This window comes from Eulemur rufifrons, chromosome 8 (genome assembly GCF_041146395.1).
Source record: "Eulemur rufifrons isolate Redbay chromosome 8, OSU_ERuf_1, whole genome shotgun sequence".
NCBI classification, from domain to species: Eukaryota; Metazoa; Chordata; class Mammalia; order Primates; family Lemuridae; genus Eulemur; species Eulemur rufifrons.
In genome coordinates, this window is record NC_090990.1 from 83,247,647 (window position 1) to 83,263,042 (window position 15,396).

A 15,396-nucleotide genomic window follows, 5' to 3' on the forward strand; every position below is an offset into this window, starting at 1 on the left:
TTCTCTAAGACACAACAATATTGGAATTTTACTAATTAATAACCCTGCAGTGACTTTTATGTTCAATAGCTAGAAATGATTAAGCTTATTGAGGAAAGCATGGCCGAAGACGAGATAGGCCAAAAGCTAGACCACTTGTTCCAAACAGTTAGCCAAGCTGTGAATGCAATGGGAACGTTCTTGAAGGAAATTAAAAGTGCTACTCCAGTGAACGCAAGAATGTTAAGAAAACAAAAACAGCCTTATTGCTGTTATGGAGAAAGGTTTAGTGGTCTGGAGAGAAGATCAGACCAGCCACAAAATTCCTGAAAGCCAAAGCCTAATCCAGAGCAAGGCCCTAACTTTTTAATTCTGTGAAGACTGAGAGATGTGAGGAAGCTGCAGAAGAAATGTTTGAAGCCAGCAGAATTTGGTTCATGAAGTTTAAGGAAAGAAGCCATAACTTAAAAGTGCAAGGTAAAGAAGCAAGTGCTGATGTAGAAGCTATATAGCAAGTTATGCAGAAGGTCTAGATTTCATTAATGAAAGGGGCCACACTAAACAAGAATTTTTCAATGTAAATGAAACAGACTTTTCTATTGGAAGAAGATGTCATCTAGCCCTTTAATGACTAGAGAGGAGACATTAATTCCTGGCTTCAAAGTTTCAAAGGAGAGGCAGACTCTCTTGTTAGGGGCTAATGTAGCTGGTGGCTTTAAAACCAGTGTTCATTTACCACCCTGAAAATCCTAGGGCCCCTAAGAATTATGCTAAATATACTCTGCCTGTGCTGTAGAAATAGAACAAATAAAGCCTGGATGACACCACATCCATTGATAGCATGATTTACTGAATCTTTTAAACCCAATGTTGAAACCTACTGCTCAGGAAAGAAGATTCCTTGCAAAATGTTACTGCTCCTTGACAATGCACCTGGTCACCAGAGAGCTGTGATGGAGAGGTACAAGGAGATCAATGTTGTTTTCATGCCTGCTAACACACATCCATCCTGCAGTTTGTGGATCAAGGAGTAATTTTGACTTTCAAGTCTTATTGTTTAAGAGATACATTTCATAAGACTATAGCCACCATAGATTGTGATTCCTCCGGTGGATCTAGGCAAAGTCAATTGAAAATCTTCTGGAAAAGATTCTTCATTCTAGATGCCATTAAGAACATTTTTTATTCATGGAAGGAGGTCAAAATATCAACTCACAAGAGTTTAGGAGAAGTTGATTCCAACAGTCATGGACGACTTCAGTGGAGGAAGTCACTGCAGATGTAGTAGAAATAGCAAAAGATCTCAAATTAAAAATGGGGCCAGAAAATAATGACAAATTTGCTATAATCTTATGATAAAACTTGAGCAGATAAGTTGCTTCTTATGGATGACCAAAGAAGGTGGTTTCTTAAGATGGAGTCTACTCCAGGTGAAGATGCTGTGAATACTGTTGAACCGAGGTCAAAGGATTTAGAACATATAAACTTAGTTGGTAAAGCAGTGGCATGATTTGAGAGGATTGACTCTAATTTTGAAAGAAGTTATTGAATAGCATCACATGCTACAGAAATCTTTTGTGACAGGAATACTCAATTGATGCTGCAAACCCTATTGTTGTCTTATTTTAAGAAATTGCCACAACTACCCCCCTGTCAGTCAGCAGTCATCAATAGCAAGGCAGGACCCTCTACCAGCAAAACGATTATGACTCACAGAAGGCTCAGATAATTATTAGCATTTTTAAGCATTAAAGTATTTTTAAACTGAGGTATGCACATTTGTTAAGTCTTAATAGACTACTGGATAGTATAAACATATTATATGCATGGAGAAGCCAGAAAATTTGTGTGACTTGCTTTATTGTGATACTTGCTTTATAATGGCTGCCTGCAACCCACAGTATCTCTGAAGTATGCCTGTATTTTGGTATGTGAGAATCTCTGGAAGTGTAATATGACAATTCATTGTTTAATTTTCTGGCTATCATTAGCCAGACAATAAGAGATTAAGAGAAAAGATTAAATGGTGTAGAGATTATTAAGCTCCAAATTTTAATTGTCACGTTTCCTATGACTTCTTTTCTTCAGTAGGTCCCATTAGTCCACCACAGCCACCTTCAGTCAGTGCATGGAATAAGCCCTTAACATCATTTGGATCAGCTGCTTCAGCAGAGGTAGGAAGACACTTTAAATGACATTGGGTGGAATAGTGTGGCAGGTTTTTTTTAAAACCTTAGTGTGCCTGAGAATTACCTAAAGGGCAATTAAAATGGGTTACTGAGCACCATGCCCAAAGATTATGATTTATTAGATCTGGATTGAGGTCTGAGTACATTTCTGAAAAGTTCCCAAGTGATGCTATTGCTGGTACACCTTTAAATTTATAAGCTGCTTCTCACTTTTAGATATATTAAGGTTAAACATTTGTTTTCATTGTAGTCTCAAGAAAAGGCTTTATGTTACAGAAAATACAGATGTAGTTACTATTTTCTGAACTTTTCTCCTGTGTTTCTAGGTTGAATGATTAGATAGTATAGTTACTTTGAAATTGTTCACAGGAAGTTGCTTTTTCAACATAGTATCTCAAACATGTTGCAGTATTAGTAAATGACTAATTAGGTCAATGCTTCTTCACTCATTCATTCATTCATTCATTGAACATTCATTAAGCCCTTGCAATAGTATTCTAACCTGTGTGCTTACAAAGCCAGGACTAAGTACAGGTAAGAAGCTCTGCCCTCACACGGCTTCCATTGTAATGTGAGTTGAAACCAACAATAAAGAACGGATAGTATGTTTAATGGTGATTAGTGCTGAGGAAAAAAGCAAAGCAGGGAAGCTACATACAGAATTTTCTAAGGGGTGTGGAGGCAGTTTAAAATAGGATGGCCAGGAAAGCCTACTTAGATGACATTTGAGTTAAACACTTGAAATAAATACGAGAGCATGCTATTCCCATCTGAGGAAGAGTGATTCTTAGGTTCAGAGAAGAGCAACTACAAAAGCCAGGAGATAGGAGGGTCCCTAGTGTGTTTAAGGAAGTTCAGAGGGGCACATGTGAAGTTGAAGAGATAATAGAGGGCAGATCCTGTAGGTCCTTTGGAAGAGGTAGTAAGGCATTGGAGGGTTTTGAGCGAAGAAGTGGTCGGATCTGACTTTAAAATTATTCTGGGTGGTCTGTTAAAAATAGTCTGTGAAGGGCAAGAGTAGAATTTAACATGCTATTGATATACCCAAATTGTGCTAACTTAAACCAGAGAAGTGACATTAAAGGTCATGAGAAATGGTTAGCTGACAAGAGTGAGAAAAAACTGAGGAGTCAAAGTTAGCTCCAAGTTTTTGACTTGAGCAATAGGAAGGATAGAATTCCCATTAATTGAGATTGGGAAGCTATAAATGGATCAGGATTGGGGAGAAGATCAGTTTGGTTTTGATATATTTAAGATGTTACACATATGATGATATATTTAAGATGATTATATATAAGATGTTTATTACACATCTGCATACAAATGTAAAGTAGATAGTTGGATATAAAAGTGTGTGGTTTAGAAGGCATAATCCAGATTTTGAGGATATGAATTTGAAACTCATTAGCATATAGATAGTTAGATGAAGTTACCAAGGCTGAATGAGTTAGGAGAGTAATTAGAAAAGAGCATCAAAAATTAAGTTGCGAGGCTTTCCAACTCTGGGAAATGTGGGAGATGGAGGAGGTAAGTGATTGGAGAAGTGTCCAAAAAGGCAAGTGAACGATAAGTTCAAAGAAAAAGGGATTGATCAAGTGTGACAGATGCTGGTGGTAAGACAAGTAATGTAGGTGCTGAATTGACAGTTGGAGTTAACAACATGGAGGTCACTGATGACTCTGATAAGGACAGTGTTGATAGAGTAGTAGGTGTGAATCCTGAGTGAATTTTAGATAAAAAGAGGAAAAATGAGTACTGTCAGTCATCCCTCCATATCCATGAGAGATTGGTTCCAGGGACACCACTGCTACCCCACCAACTGCCACAGAGATCTAACAACAACAACAACAACAACAACAACAACAACAAAAAAACTCTCCAGGGACCAGGTGCAGTGGCTCACGCTTGTAACCGTAGCACTCTGGGAGGCCGAGGCCGGGGGATCGCTTGAGCTCAGGAGTTCCAGACCAACCTGAGCAAGAGTGAGACCCCGTCTCTACTAAAAATAGGGGAAAAAATTACCCAGGCCTGCTGTCATGTGCCTGTAGTCCCAGCTACTCAGGAGGCCGAGGCAGGAGGATCACTTGAGCCCAGAGATTTGAAGTTGCTGTGAGCTAGGCTGATGCTGTGGTACTCTAGCCCAGGCAACAGAGTGAGACTCTGTCTACAAAAAAAAAAGAAAGAAAAGAAAAAGAAACCTCCAGGGATGCTCGAGTCCCTTATATAAAATGGCACAATATTTACACTCTTCCTATATACTTTAAATCATTTTTGGATTACATGTATCACCTAATACAATGTAAATGGTTGCTATACTGTATTGTTTAGATAACAACGACAAGGGGAGAAGTCTGTACATGTGCAGCACTGACACAGCTCTCCATTTTTTTCACCAAATATTTTTGATCCACATTTGGTTAAATCCTCAGGCGCCGAACCCACAAATATGGAGCACTGACTCTAATGTATAGAGAACATTAGTGTAGTTTTGCTATAAAGGAATACAGAGAAAAATGGGGCAGTAGATGGCAATATAATTGAGATTTTTCAGTCATTGGTGAAGCAAGATATTTTGGTGATATCTAATTTTTCTCTCAAACTTTTTTCTTCATCCTCTTTATGTTCTTTACATTTTCTGGCTAGAAGGTGATTTTTTGTGTGTGTGAGTGCTTGTCATAGATGATTTTGGAGTTTTCTGCATGGTGAAATTTTGAATCAGCAAAGTTGACATTTCACAGGATGGATTGAATTCCCTACTGGGACCTTTTCTAGGATGACTCTAATGAAAAACGGTTCTTAATGATTATTTTATTTAAAGCTATTAATGCTACTTACACCAGCTAGCCTTACAAAAATTGGCATTATAATATTGTCTTCTTATCATTTTTTGTATTATGTATATTTTATAAACATTTTTTGTTTCAAAGGATATATACTTTTTTTTTTTTTTGAGATGGAGTCTCACTCTGTCACCCGGGCTAGAGTGCCGTGGCGTCAGCCTAGCTCACAGCAACCTCAAACTCCTGGGCTCAAGCAATCCTCCTGCCTCAGCCTCCCGAGTAGCTGAGACTACAGGCATGTGCCACCATGCCCGGCTAAGTTTTTCTGTATATATTTTTAGTTGTCCATATAATTTCTTTCTATTTTTTTTAGTAGAGACGGGGTCTCACTCTTGCTCAGGCTGGTCTCGAACTCCTGAGCTCAAACGATCCACCCGCCTTGGCCTCCTGGAGTGCTAGGATTACAGGCATGAGCCACTGTGCCTGGCCAAAGGATATATTCTTAAAACTAACAATCTCTGGTAGTCATGTTAACTGTCGGTCTGTTTTCCTATTCGGTTAACTATGTACAGCTTCTTCATATTTTTGTACATACAGTAGCCTTTGTGGTCATAAATTGCTACATCATTTTGCTCTTCTAATATTAATACTAACTGTACATTTATTAACTGATTACAGTATTTTAACATTGACTAAAGCAAATTGAAAATTTTATTCTAATTTACATTACTTATATTTGCCTATACAGACATGTATCACTTAACAGTGTTGATACATGCTGGAAAATAGATCATTGTGTGAATACGATAGAATGTACTTAAACAAGCCTAAATGGTACAGCCTACTACATACCTAGGCTGTAGGGTATAGCCTCTTGCTCCTAAGCTGTACAGTATGTTACTGTATTGAATAGGCAGTTGTAACACAATGGTATTTGTATATCTAACCATATATAAACAGAAAAGGTATAGTAAAAATGCAATATTATCTGATAGGACTACCTTTATATGTGGGGTCTGTCACTGACAAAATGTTGTCATTGTGCAGCACATGACTACTTGATAGTGAATATTTAGTTATTAAAAAAATCTGAATTACATACCTTGTTCATATTGTTGACATTATTACCTTGATAGATATAATGTTAAACTTATGCAGCAATTAACCATGTTCAGTTTAGGAATGCCAAAACTGATATGAAGTAGTGATTCAATTATTAGACCAAACCTATAGTTGAACTTTGTCCCTAGTTTTATTTTGCCATGAAAAGATTAAGTAGTTGTTAGAACAAAGCCCTAAGTCTAACCTCCTGCTCGTCCGTCTCCTACTACTGTTCCCTATACCTGCTATCCTTTAGCCTCAGTGACCTTTTTTGTTCTTGACCTTTACACTAGGTATTTGCTCTTCTGAAACACTTTCTGTGGATCTTTTAAATTTAGTGTCAATATGTCCTCCTCAGAGGGTTTCTCTGTCTACCAGTCTAAACTGGCTAATCTCTTAACCCTGTTTTGATTTTTGCATGTCTTATCTGACTTTTCAGTTGTTTATTTTCTCTACCCACTAGAATGCAAGTTAGAATGCAAGTTCTACAAGCTACATTGATTGCTAGCATCTGCCTAGCATAATGAAAGCATTCAGTAAACTATCCATTTAATTGGTGGAGTGATTGTACCCTATGTTACCAATCACAAAGTAATGTATAAGTTTTCATTTTATTTTTAAAGCAAACTTCTGAGAAGTAGATGACACTGATATTGCTATCTTTCTTTCCTATTCATTCATCTTTTGTTGCTTTTACATTTGTTTTCAATGACAAAACAACTCGAGGCTGTTATTTGCCCATGATCACATTTGTAAGAGCCAGGACTTTAAAAACTTAAGTCTTGGCTTAGTTTTCATTTTATCAGTTGTTTTCTAGTACAGATCCGAAAGTGGCTAAGGGAAAGTTCTAAAACATAATCAACGTCAGATAATCTCAGTTAATATGTAGATTGCTTTAAATGTTTCTATTATAGTTTTAAAGCTGTATGGTGCTACATAAATCATTTAGTCAAATCTGAGCTCTGTTTACTTTGATAGTTTTTAAATACTCTTTTACTAGGGAACAAAGAATGGTCAGGAAAGTGGAGTTGAAATTGGAATTGACACAATTCAGTTTGGTGCTCCAGCATCAAATGGGAATGACAATGATGTTGTTCCTGTGCTTTCGGAGAAGTCTGCTGATAAGATACCTGAACCTAAAGAACAACGACAGAAGCAGCCACGGGCAGGACCTATCAAAGCCCAGAAGGTAAATATAATTTATAATCCTTATATAATTTATGGAAGCCACTGACACTTAAAAAGAGCAAATAATAGTTCTAAAATTGAATTTAGTTTTTAATGAATGTCTTTGATCATGATGCATTTTTGTCATAAGCATTTGACTTTAGCTTCCAGATTTGAGTCCAGTAGAAAACAAAGAACATAAACCTGGTCCCATTGGAAAGGAACGTTCATTAAAAAATAGAAAAGTAAAAGATGCCCAACAGGTGGAGCCAGAAGGACAGGAGAAACCAAGCCCTGCTATGGTCAGAAGCACAGATACTGTCACAACAAAGGAAACCAAATCAGTCTCAGAAATGTCTACTGAGATAGGAACAATGATCTCAGTATCATCTGCAGAATATGGCACCAATGCAAAGGTAAGCAGCATGCAGTGACTACCAGTTCAATAGATGTAAACCATAGGAAGAACAGCAACAGTATACTTTTACTTTTTTTTTTCTTTTGACTGAGTCATACAATTCTATAGACTTTGGGTTGTTATTTCTACAGAGAAAATTTTATTTCACTGAGTGCATGTGTGATCCAAAGAAATTCTAAAGTAAATTATATTTCTTTTTGTGGAAATTTCTTCTACTTTTAATTCTGGACTGTTTGAGTAGTTTAAAGTGAAAAATTTCTACACAAAATTGGAATACTTTTCACTGGGTTTATAGGCTTCTAAAGATGGCTCTGTTTTACTTTTAAGTATGTTAATACAATTACAGTAAAGTCTTATCTTGCCCACTGGTGAGCAAGATAAGGAAGTAAGGCAGACTTTTAGTAACTCCAGTATAGCCAGTTTTCTTTCATGGGTGGAAGAGATCACTCTTTCTTTGGTGGAGCACTAGAGGATATTGACTTTGCATTTAGGAGCAACATTGAATGAAACACATATCTCTAGAAATACTCATTAAGGCAAGATATGCTGAACGACTATGGGCACTGATACTTGGGGGAACAGCAAATTTATGTTTGCCATCTCATGTCGACTCTGGGACATACACTTGCTAAGAAGAAAGGTGGATGTAATCTTTCATATTATTTGAATATTTTTCTCTTTTTAATTGTTGCTGTACAACTGAATTCACGTTGAGTAATAACTCATGATCCAGCTCTACCAAATTTAAAAACATTGTGACAGTAAATGAGTATATCCTAAAATCTAATTAATTACGAAGTAAGATCTTGATATTTGCTTACCTACATTGTTTCATTTTGAAGATGAACAATAATCAGTAGTTGTTTGTAAGCTGTAGAGTAAGTATGGGAAACACATAAAAAGTTCTTTTAATGACCTAGAGAAATAAATATTTGGTTCTGTTGACAACCTAGTACTATGCAATGCATTTTTAACAATGTACAGGAGTTTAGCAATAGTTGAAATGTCATTTTGATGGTGGGTGCATGTTGTGTTTCCCCACTGTTTATAAACTAAGGTTTGAGTGAGCTGAGTGATAAGATCTCCTTTTGCTTTCTTCCCAGAACAACTTTACAACTGTTAGGTTATCATTAGAAAGTGATCCATTAATTCAGTTTAAAACATATTTTTTTTCTGTTACTACACAGGAGTCTGTAACAGACTATACTACACCTTCTTCTTCTCTGCCTAACACTGTGGCTACTAATAATACAAAGATGGAGGATACTTTGGTTAATAATGTAAGTAATCAATTTGAGATTGATTGGCAAGTTTGGATAGGAACTTGGCTATTGTTATCTAGTACTTTTTATATTTTATTTATTCATCAAGGAAGGAGTTAGTAGATTTTTTTTTAGGAACACTGCAGTATAATTAGCAAAAATAGTCAAAGCTGAATTTTTTGTTTTTCTTCTGAAAGTCATCAGCTTTCCATTGAAGATCGGATTTGTGGTGCTTAGGCTTGATTTCATAAGCACTAATCCTATTAACCTGGTTTTGGTAAGAATTTTTCTTAGCACTCACATTTACAAATGCAACATTTTATTTGGTTGGTGATTTTGTTCTTTTTTTTCTTTTTTTTTTCTTGAGACAGAGTCTCACTCTGCCACCCAGGCTAGAGCGCCGTGGCGTCAGCCTACCTCACAGCAACCTCAAACTCCTGGGCTCAAGCAATCCTCCTGCCTCAGCCTCCCAAATAGCTGGAACTACAGGCATGTGCCGCCATGCCCGACTAATTTTTTCTATAGATATTTTTAGATGTCCATATAATTTCTTTCTATTTTTAGTAGAGACAGGGTCTCACTCTTGCTCAAGCTGGTCTCGAATTCCTGACCTCGAGCGATCCACCCGCCTCGGCCTCCCAGAGTGCTAGGATTACAGGCGTGAGCCACCGCCCCTGGCCAGTGATTTTGTTCTTAAATGAAACTTTTTTTTTTTTTTGAGACAGAGTCTCACTTTGTTGCCTGGGCTAGAGTGAGTGCCGTGGCATCAGCATAGCTCACAGCAACTTCAAACTCCTGGGCTTAAGCGATCCTACCGCCTCAGCCTCCCGAGTAGCTGGGACTACAGGCATGCGCCACCAGGCCCAGCTAATTTTTTCTATATATATTTTAGTTGGCCAGATAATTTCTTTCTATTTTTAGTAGAGACGGGATCTCGCTCTTGCTCAGGCTGGTCTCGAACTCCTGACCTTGAGCGATCCACCTGCCTCGGCCTCCCAGAGTGCTAGAATTACAGGCATGAGCCACCGCGCCTGGCCTGAAACCTTTTTTTATAATGCAGTGAATGAAACCTAACTCATTTAAGACAATTAGAAATAAAAGACAAAAGAAATATAGTATTATCAAAGAATCAGATATTTCTTTTTGAATTTTTTAAAAAATATGGCCAGCGTTAACAACAACATTCTTGTTGTAAAGATTGAGCTATAATGTACACGTATGTATATCAGAAATTCTTAAATGCTCTAATATCAGCCAATGTTAAGTCATGTTGTAAATTAGGCCATAGTTTCCCACAGCAACCATGTGATAATTCAATATGGCATTTAAAGTCGGTGCAGTCTATCATTTTGCTTAGTTCTCTTACTGATGCATGAAAATTGTAAGCCCAAAAATGTTGAGTAAATTGCCATGGTCACAGTATATTTTAGAAGATGCTTGTATGGTCCTTGTTTTGGAGATCAGGTATGGTAGAAATTTGGTCCACTGCTCTCTTTTTAAATGTAGCCCTTACAATAAGCAAAGGCTATCAGACTAAAATGTTGATCATTCTTTTCAAAAATATCCATTACAGATAAATACTTAAAGGTCTCTCACAAAGGGCTTTAACTATCATTTTGAGTTTTAAAATCTTTATTTTTGTCTTCTTATATTTTTTTCCTGTACTTTGTATTCTTCCCTCTAGCCTCAAGTATATGGAATTTTAGAAAGGTGAGCTGCGTTAGAGGTTGCTTACTCTAATTTTTGTAGTCAAGCTGAAGGATTTTTGATATGTAGCTGAGTAAAAGGAATGGAAAGGAGTAAATTACACATTTTTCTTGGTGATATGAGAGAGAGCTCTCTACAAGCTGATTAATATGATTTGTTCAACTCCTACCCCCACCTTTCTGAGAGCAGTTTAAATTTTTTTTTTTTTTTTTTTGAAAGAGAGTCTTGCTCTGTTGCCCCAGCTAGAGTGCAGGGGCATCATCATAGCTCACTGCAACCTCAAACTCATGGGCTCAGACAATCTTCCTGCCTCAGCCTCCCAAGTATCTGGGACTATAGGTGTGTGCCACCACGCCTGGCTAATATTTTCTATTTTGCGGAGAAAACAGGGTCTTCTTGGGCTGGTCTCAAATTCCTACCTCAAGTGATGCTCTCACGTCAGCCTCCCAGAGTATTAGGATTACAGGTATGAGCCACCATACCTAGCCAGTTTGCTTTGTCTTTTTTGGTTTCTTGGGTTTTTTGTTTTTGTTTTTCTTCCTGTAAGAAATAATGGAAAACTTGGTGAAAAAGACTTTTTTGCCCCTAATGTCAGTATCTAGATTTTGAAATATTCAATCAGTAAAGTTTTATCACACTTTAACTGCGGTTTCTTTTCTCACTTTAAAAATATGTGGAATATTACTAAGTTATTACTATTTCAAGAAAGCATATGATACTTTCTGCCAAGCTACCCTCTGACAATATAACTTGCAAAATATAAATAAGGAGAAAAGACCACTATTCTCAGAACCCTTAAAAGTCATTGAAAATAACCAGATAAGCATTTTAATGGCTTCTGTGTGATCTATAAGGCTAATTAGTTTAGTGACTTGTCGTCACGGATAACGGCTGGAGGAAAGAGACCAGTCTCATGGCAGTGTACCCAGGGTATATTTGAAAGCAGAAAGATTAATTTGGGTCAGTGAGCATTATAAATAGTCATCACTTTGGAATGATTCCACATTGTTGCTTACTTGTGCCATGTGTGGTGGTGATTCTGAAGTTAATGTAGTGTTAAAAGCAAATGTCCTACCTAGGAGAATTTTTAGAGCATTTTGAAATGTCCTTTTATCTTTCATTTAGTCTGTTTGAAGACTACATTTTATACATACAGCTTTGGCCTTTTTAACAAGTTATACTTGAAAATGGCATACTTATTGAGGCTTAATACACTTTTTTACGGTCTTCAACTGATATTTATTGGTTAGTATTACCGAATATTATAATCATTTTGTATCTTGAATGTCGTGAAGATTTAAATGCAGGTGGCATTTTTAATTATTCTGGCATAGCTACTTTGAAGATTTATAAAACAATCTCCATTAAGTAGTCTGTGGTATTAGAAATCTCCATTAGGTAGTCCATAGTATCACAAAATGATTATCTTAAAACTCCCAAGCATCTGACAACTAAGTGAACCATCAAAAGCAAACATGTAGTAGTAAATAATAAAATCCGAAGATCCAGAGACTTGGAAAAAAATGAGAAAGGCAGTGAGTTTCTAGTGTCTCCAAATTTCTGACAACATTGCCATGATTATTACTGTATCAAAATAATTTGTTTAGTGTAATGAGGTGGGGCTATAAAGTTCATACTTTCTTCCCAAAATTACTTTTTTTCTTGCATCTAGTTAGAGAAAAGTTGACTATATTGCAGGAAGCAAATTAATTCTTGCATTTTCGCAGTCATGTTAAATACTTATGATAGAACCTACAGGTCCCTCATATGGTGAAAGTTACATTCCTTAGAGTTTTACTGTACAAAGTGTGGCCCATGGACCAGCAACATCAGCATCATCTGGGAACTTATTTGAAATATAGAATTTCAGGCCTTAACCCAGACCAACTGAATCAGAATCTGCATTTAGCAGCACCCCCAGGTGATTCATATACATATTAAAATATGAGAAGCACTGCCATCTGAGTATATACCTTATATTAATATTTGATGCAGACCTGCTTATTCAGAAATGAAAAGGCAAATAATATTTCTCCTTGGAAGTTTTATCTAAGTGGTCCATAATTATCAACTATTTATAAACACTGTAACTCTCAAGTAATCAGATACTACTGTTGGCACTGATAAAAGATAAACACCACCCTTAGAATACTTTAGCATTATCTTTAATGGGGCTTTTGTAGCAGACATAGTTAGATTGTGATATGTGTTGCCTGCCTTTTCAGGTGCCCCTGCCCAACACCCTTCCCCTCCCTAAGAGGGAGACTATACAACAGAGCTCCAGCCTAACTTCAGTTCCTCCCACTACTTTCAGCCTCACCTTCAAGGTATGTACGACATCCATCTCTAAGGGTCCTTAATTACTGCATGCAAGGGGACATAAGTTAACAATATTCTTTTGGCATTTTTACTAGTTTTATTTGATAAGCAGCAATATGAGGCTGAGGAAATAGTCATGTCAAATTATACTTTGAATTTTTATTAGCTTCTTATACCACTTAGCAATGACTTGATATCCTTATGAAGTAAGGCCTATTATGCTTGTGAATATTGTCTTAAAAAATATAGGATAGCATTTACGTTCTGTGTTTGTGATAAATTCCTCTTAGAGATCTTAATAATTTTGGATATATCAGTTGTGTACAAAAAATACTAGCTTGGTCCTCTATGCTTTTTATGATTTGTTACCTGAATCCTAAATACTGATTATGATGGTTTTCTGTCTGTCTTATAAGTCATATGTGAATTGAATGAATGCAGTGTAGTGATCAGTTTCCTTTATGAGAAGGAAATTGATTAGTACAAGTGTGCTTCATAGTCAACATCAGGAAATTTTTTGTTGATTTTTATTGGATATTTTTTTGTTGTTGAGACAGGATCTTGCTCTGTTACCCAGGCTGTGGAGTGCAGTGGTGTCATCATCGCTCACTGCAACCTCAAACTCCTGGCCTTAAGCAATCCTCCTGCCTCAGCCTCCTCACTAGCTGGTACTACAGGCACTCGCCACCATGCCCAGCTAATTTTCTTATTTTCTGTGGAGACGGGAGTTTCACTATGTTGCCTAGGCTGGTCTCAAACTCCAGATTTCAGAGGATTACAGGTGTGAGCCACTGTGCCAGCAAGTTCAATACTTTTTTTCAAATAATGGGGTGAAAAGAGGTTTTAGTGCTTTTTATTGTCAAGAAGTTTTGGCTTATTTTTAATCTCCTATTATGTTTATAATTTTAAGCCATGTTAGAGCTTTTTTACAGTTGTGTTATTTGAAATTATTTTAAATCCATTGTTCACCTCAGGATTAGTCAGTGGTTAAAAATACACAAACATGGAATTAAGTGAGGATTTTTTTAAAGTCCATTTATTTATCTCACTGGTGTTTTTTGTTCATAAATCTAGGCAAGTCCTTAACCTCTATTATAGCAGGGCTCCCCAGTGTAGCACTGGTTGACAGTGAATCTCTTTGGTGGTCTTCAGGAGGGTGGGGCAGAACCTAAGAGGTTTAACGATGTGGCCAGTGTTTATTTCTGGACCCTTTCTAATTGAGTTCCCAGCCTCCTGACCACTTGTCCTTTTACCCCCCACCCCAAACTTCTTTGTAAGAGGCTTAACAGATACAAGTTTGAGACCACAAAATTTCATGATACAACCTCTGCTTTGTGTTATCCCTGTCTTTATCCCATCCTTACTGTGTACTGCCAATTCCTGTTCACCCTGTGCTGTTGTCTTGCCACTTGAATGACTGTCTCAATATGTATTCCTTTACTTTGTCTTATTTGTATGCTTTTTATCATTATACTGTTGAGGGCAGTAATCAAATTTCATGTAAGCAAATTATTTTTTTAAGCCAGTATTTCTTTAGAATACTATTCGACTTTGCCTTTCACTCGTCTTCTTAACATTCCAAGAAGAAACAATATATATATTTAGAAATAAATACAAATTAAATTACATTAGTGAAATACATGTGGCCTATATGTTATACAAGGTTTATTAGCTATAATTTAATAATTGATGTGTTCTCAACACAACAAAACTGGTGTGAAAGATATTGTACTCTACTATCAAATTGCTCAAAACTGCAAAATCTTAGATGGTACAAGTAAATTGCGTTATGGCTAACTTCCTAATTTCTTCCCAAGAATTTTATTTTAAAATAAAATACATTTGAAATCAACAAGTTGATTGTGAGAAAAAGAAAATACTTGTCTTAAACATAAAAGTATGCTATGTTTTGAATGTACAATGATGACAGTCATTAAGAAAAGGTTAAATTATGAGTGGCATGCATTTTTAAAGGAAGGCAGGGTAAAAGTGCAGTAAGTAACTATAAATTAAAATTTTAGAAATTGGTGCTTCAAGGACCCACAGACTTCCTAACAATGGTATAAAAATGTTAACTTGTAAGAAGCTCCCTCATGTAAGTCATCATAACTGATCTTAATAGATTATCTTGGTTTTTCCTCTCAGTTCAGTGTTTTGACTGGTAGTACTGAAAATCTCAAAACTGTGTATCTCTGTTCTCCTCTTGTTAAAGTAGAGAGGTGCAAAAGTAATTGCAGTTTCAGACCGTGAATTTTAAATCATTATAATTAGGCTCAAACACATCTTTATTAATCAAAATAGAAACCATTACAATCAATACATTTTTGCCAAGGAGAAATAAGGTTGTTTATTCCTGTAGCATAAAAGTCCGTGTTTGGGGCCGGGCGCGGTGGCTCACGCCTGTAATCCTAGCACTCTGGGAGGCCGAGGTGGGCGGATCGTTTGAGCTCAGGAGTTCGAGACCAGCCTGAGCA

The 15,396-nt window shown here is 36.7% G+C and overlaps 1 protein-coding gene across 11 annotated transcripts in view; it reads left to right on the plus strand.

Moving 5' to 3' along the window:
• Positions 1-15,396, plus strand: part of PRRC2C (proline rich coiled-coil 2C) — a 94,623-nt gene that overhangs the window by 59,457 nt on the left and 19,770 nt on the right. For 10 of the 11 annotated variants that reach the window (XM_069480215.1, XM_069480223.1, XM_069480218.1 and 7 more), the window contains exons 20-24: positions 2,068-2,153; positions 7,050-7,238; positions 7,381-7,632; positions 8,822-8,914; positions 12,829-12,930. In XM_069480215.1, the coding sequence (XP_069336316.1) occupies positions 2,068-2,153; positions 7,050-7,238; positions 7,381-7,632; positions 8,822-8,914; positions 12,829-12,930 (722 nt within the window). The remainder of the gene's footprint in view (positions 1-2,067; positions 2,154-7,049; positions 7,239-7,380; positions 7,633-8,821; positions 8,915-12,828; positions 12,931-15,396) is intronic. The other variant, XM_069480216.1, reaches the window with a different exon arrangement.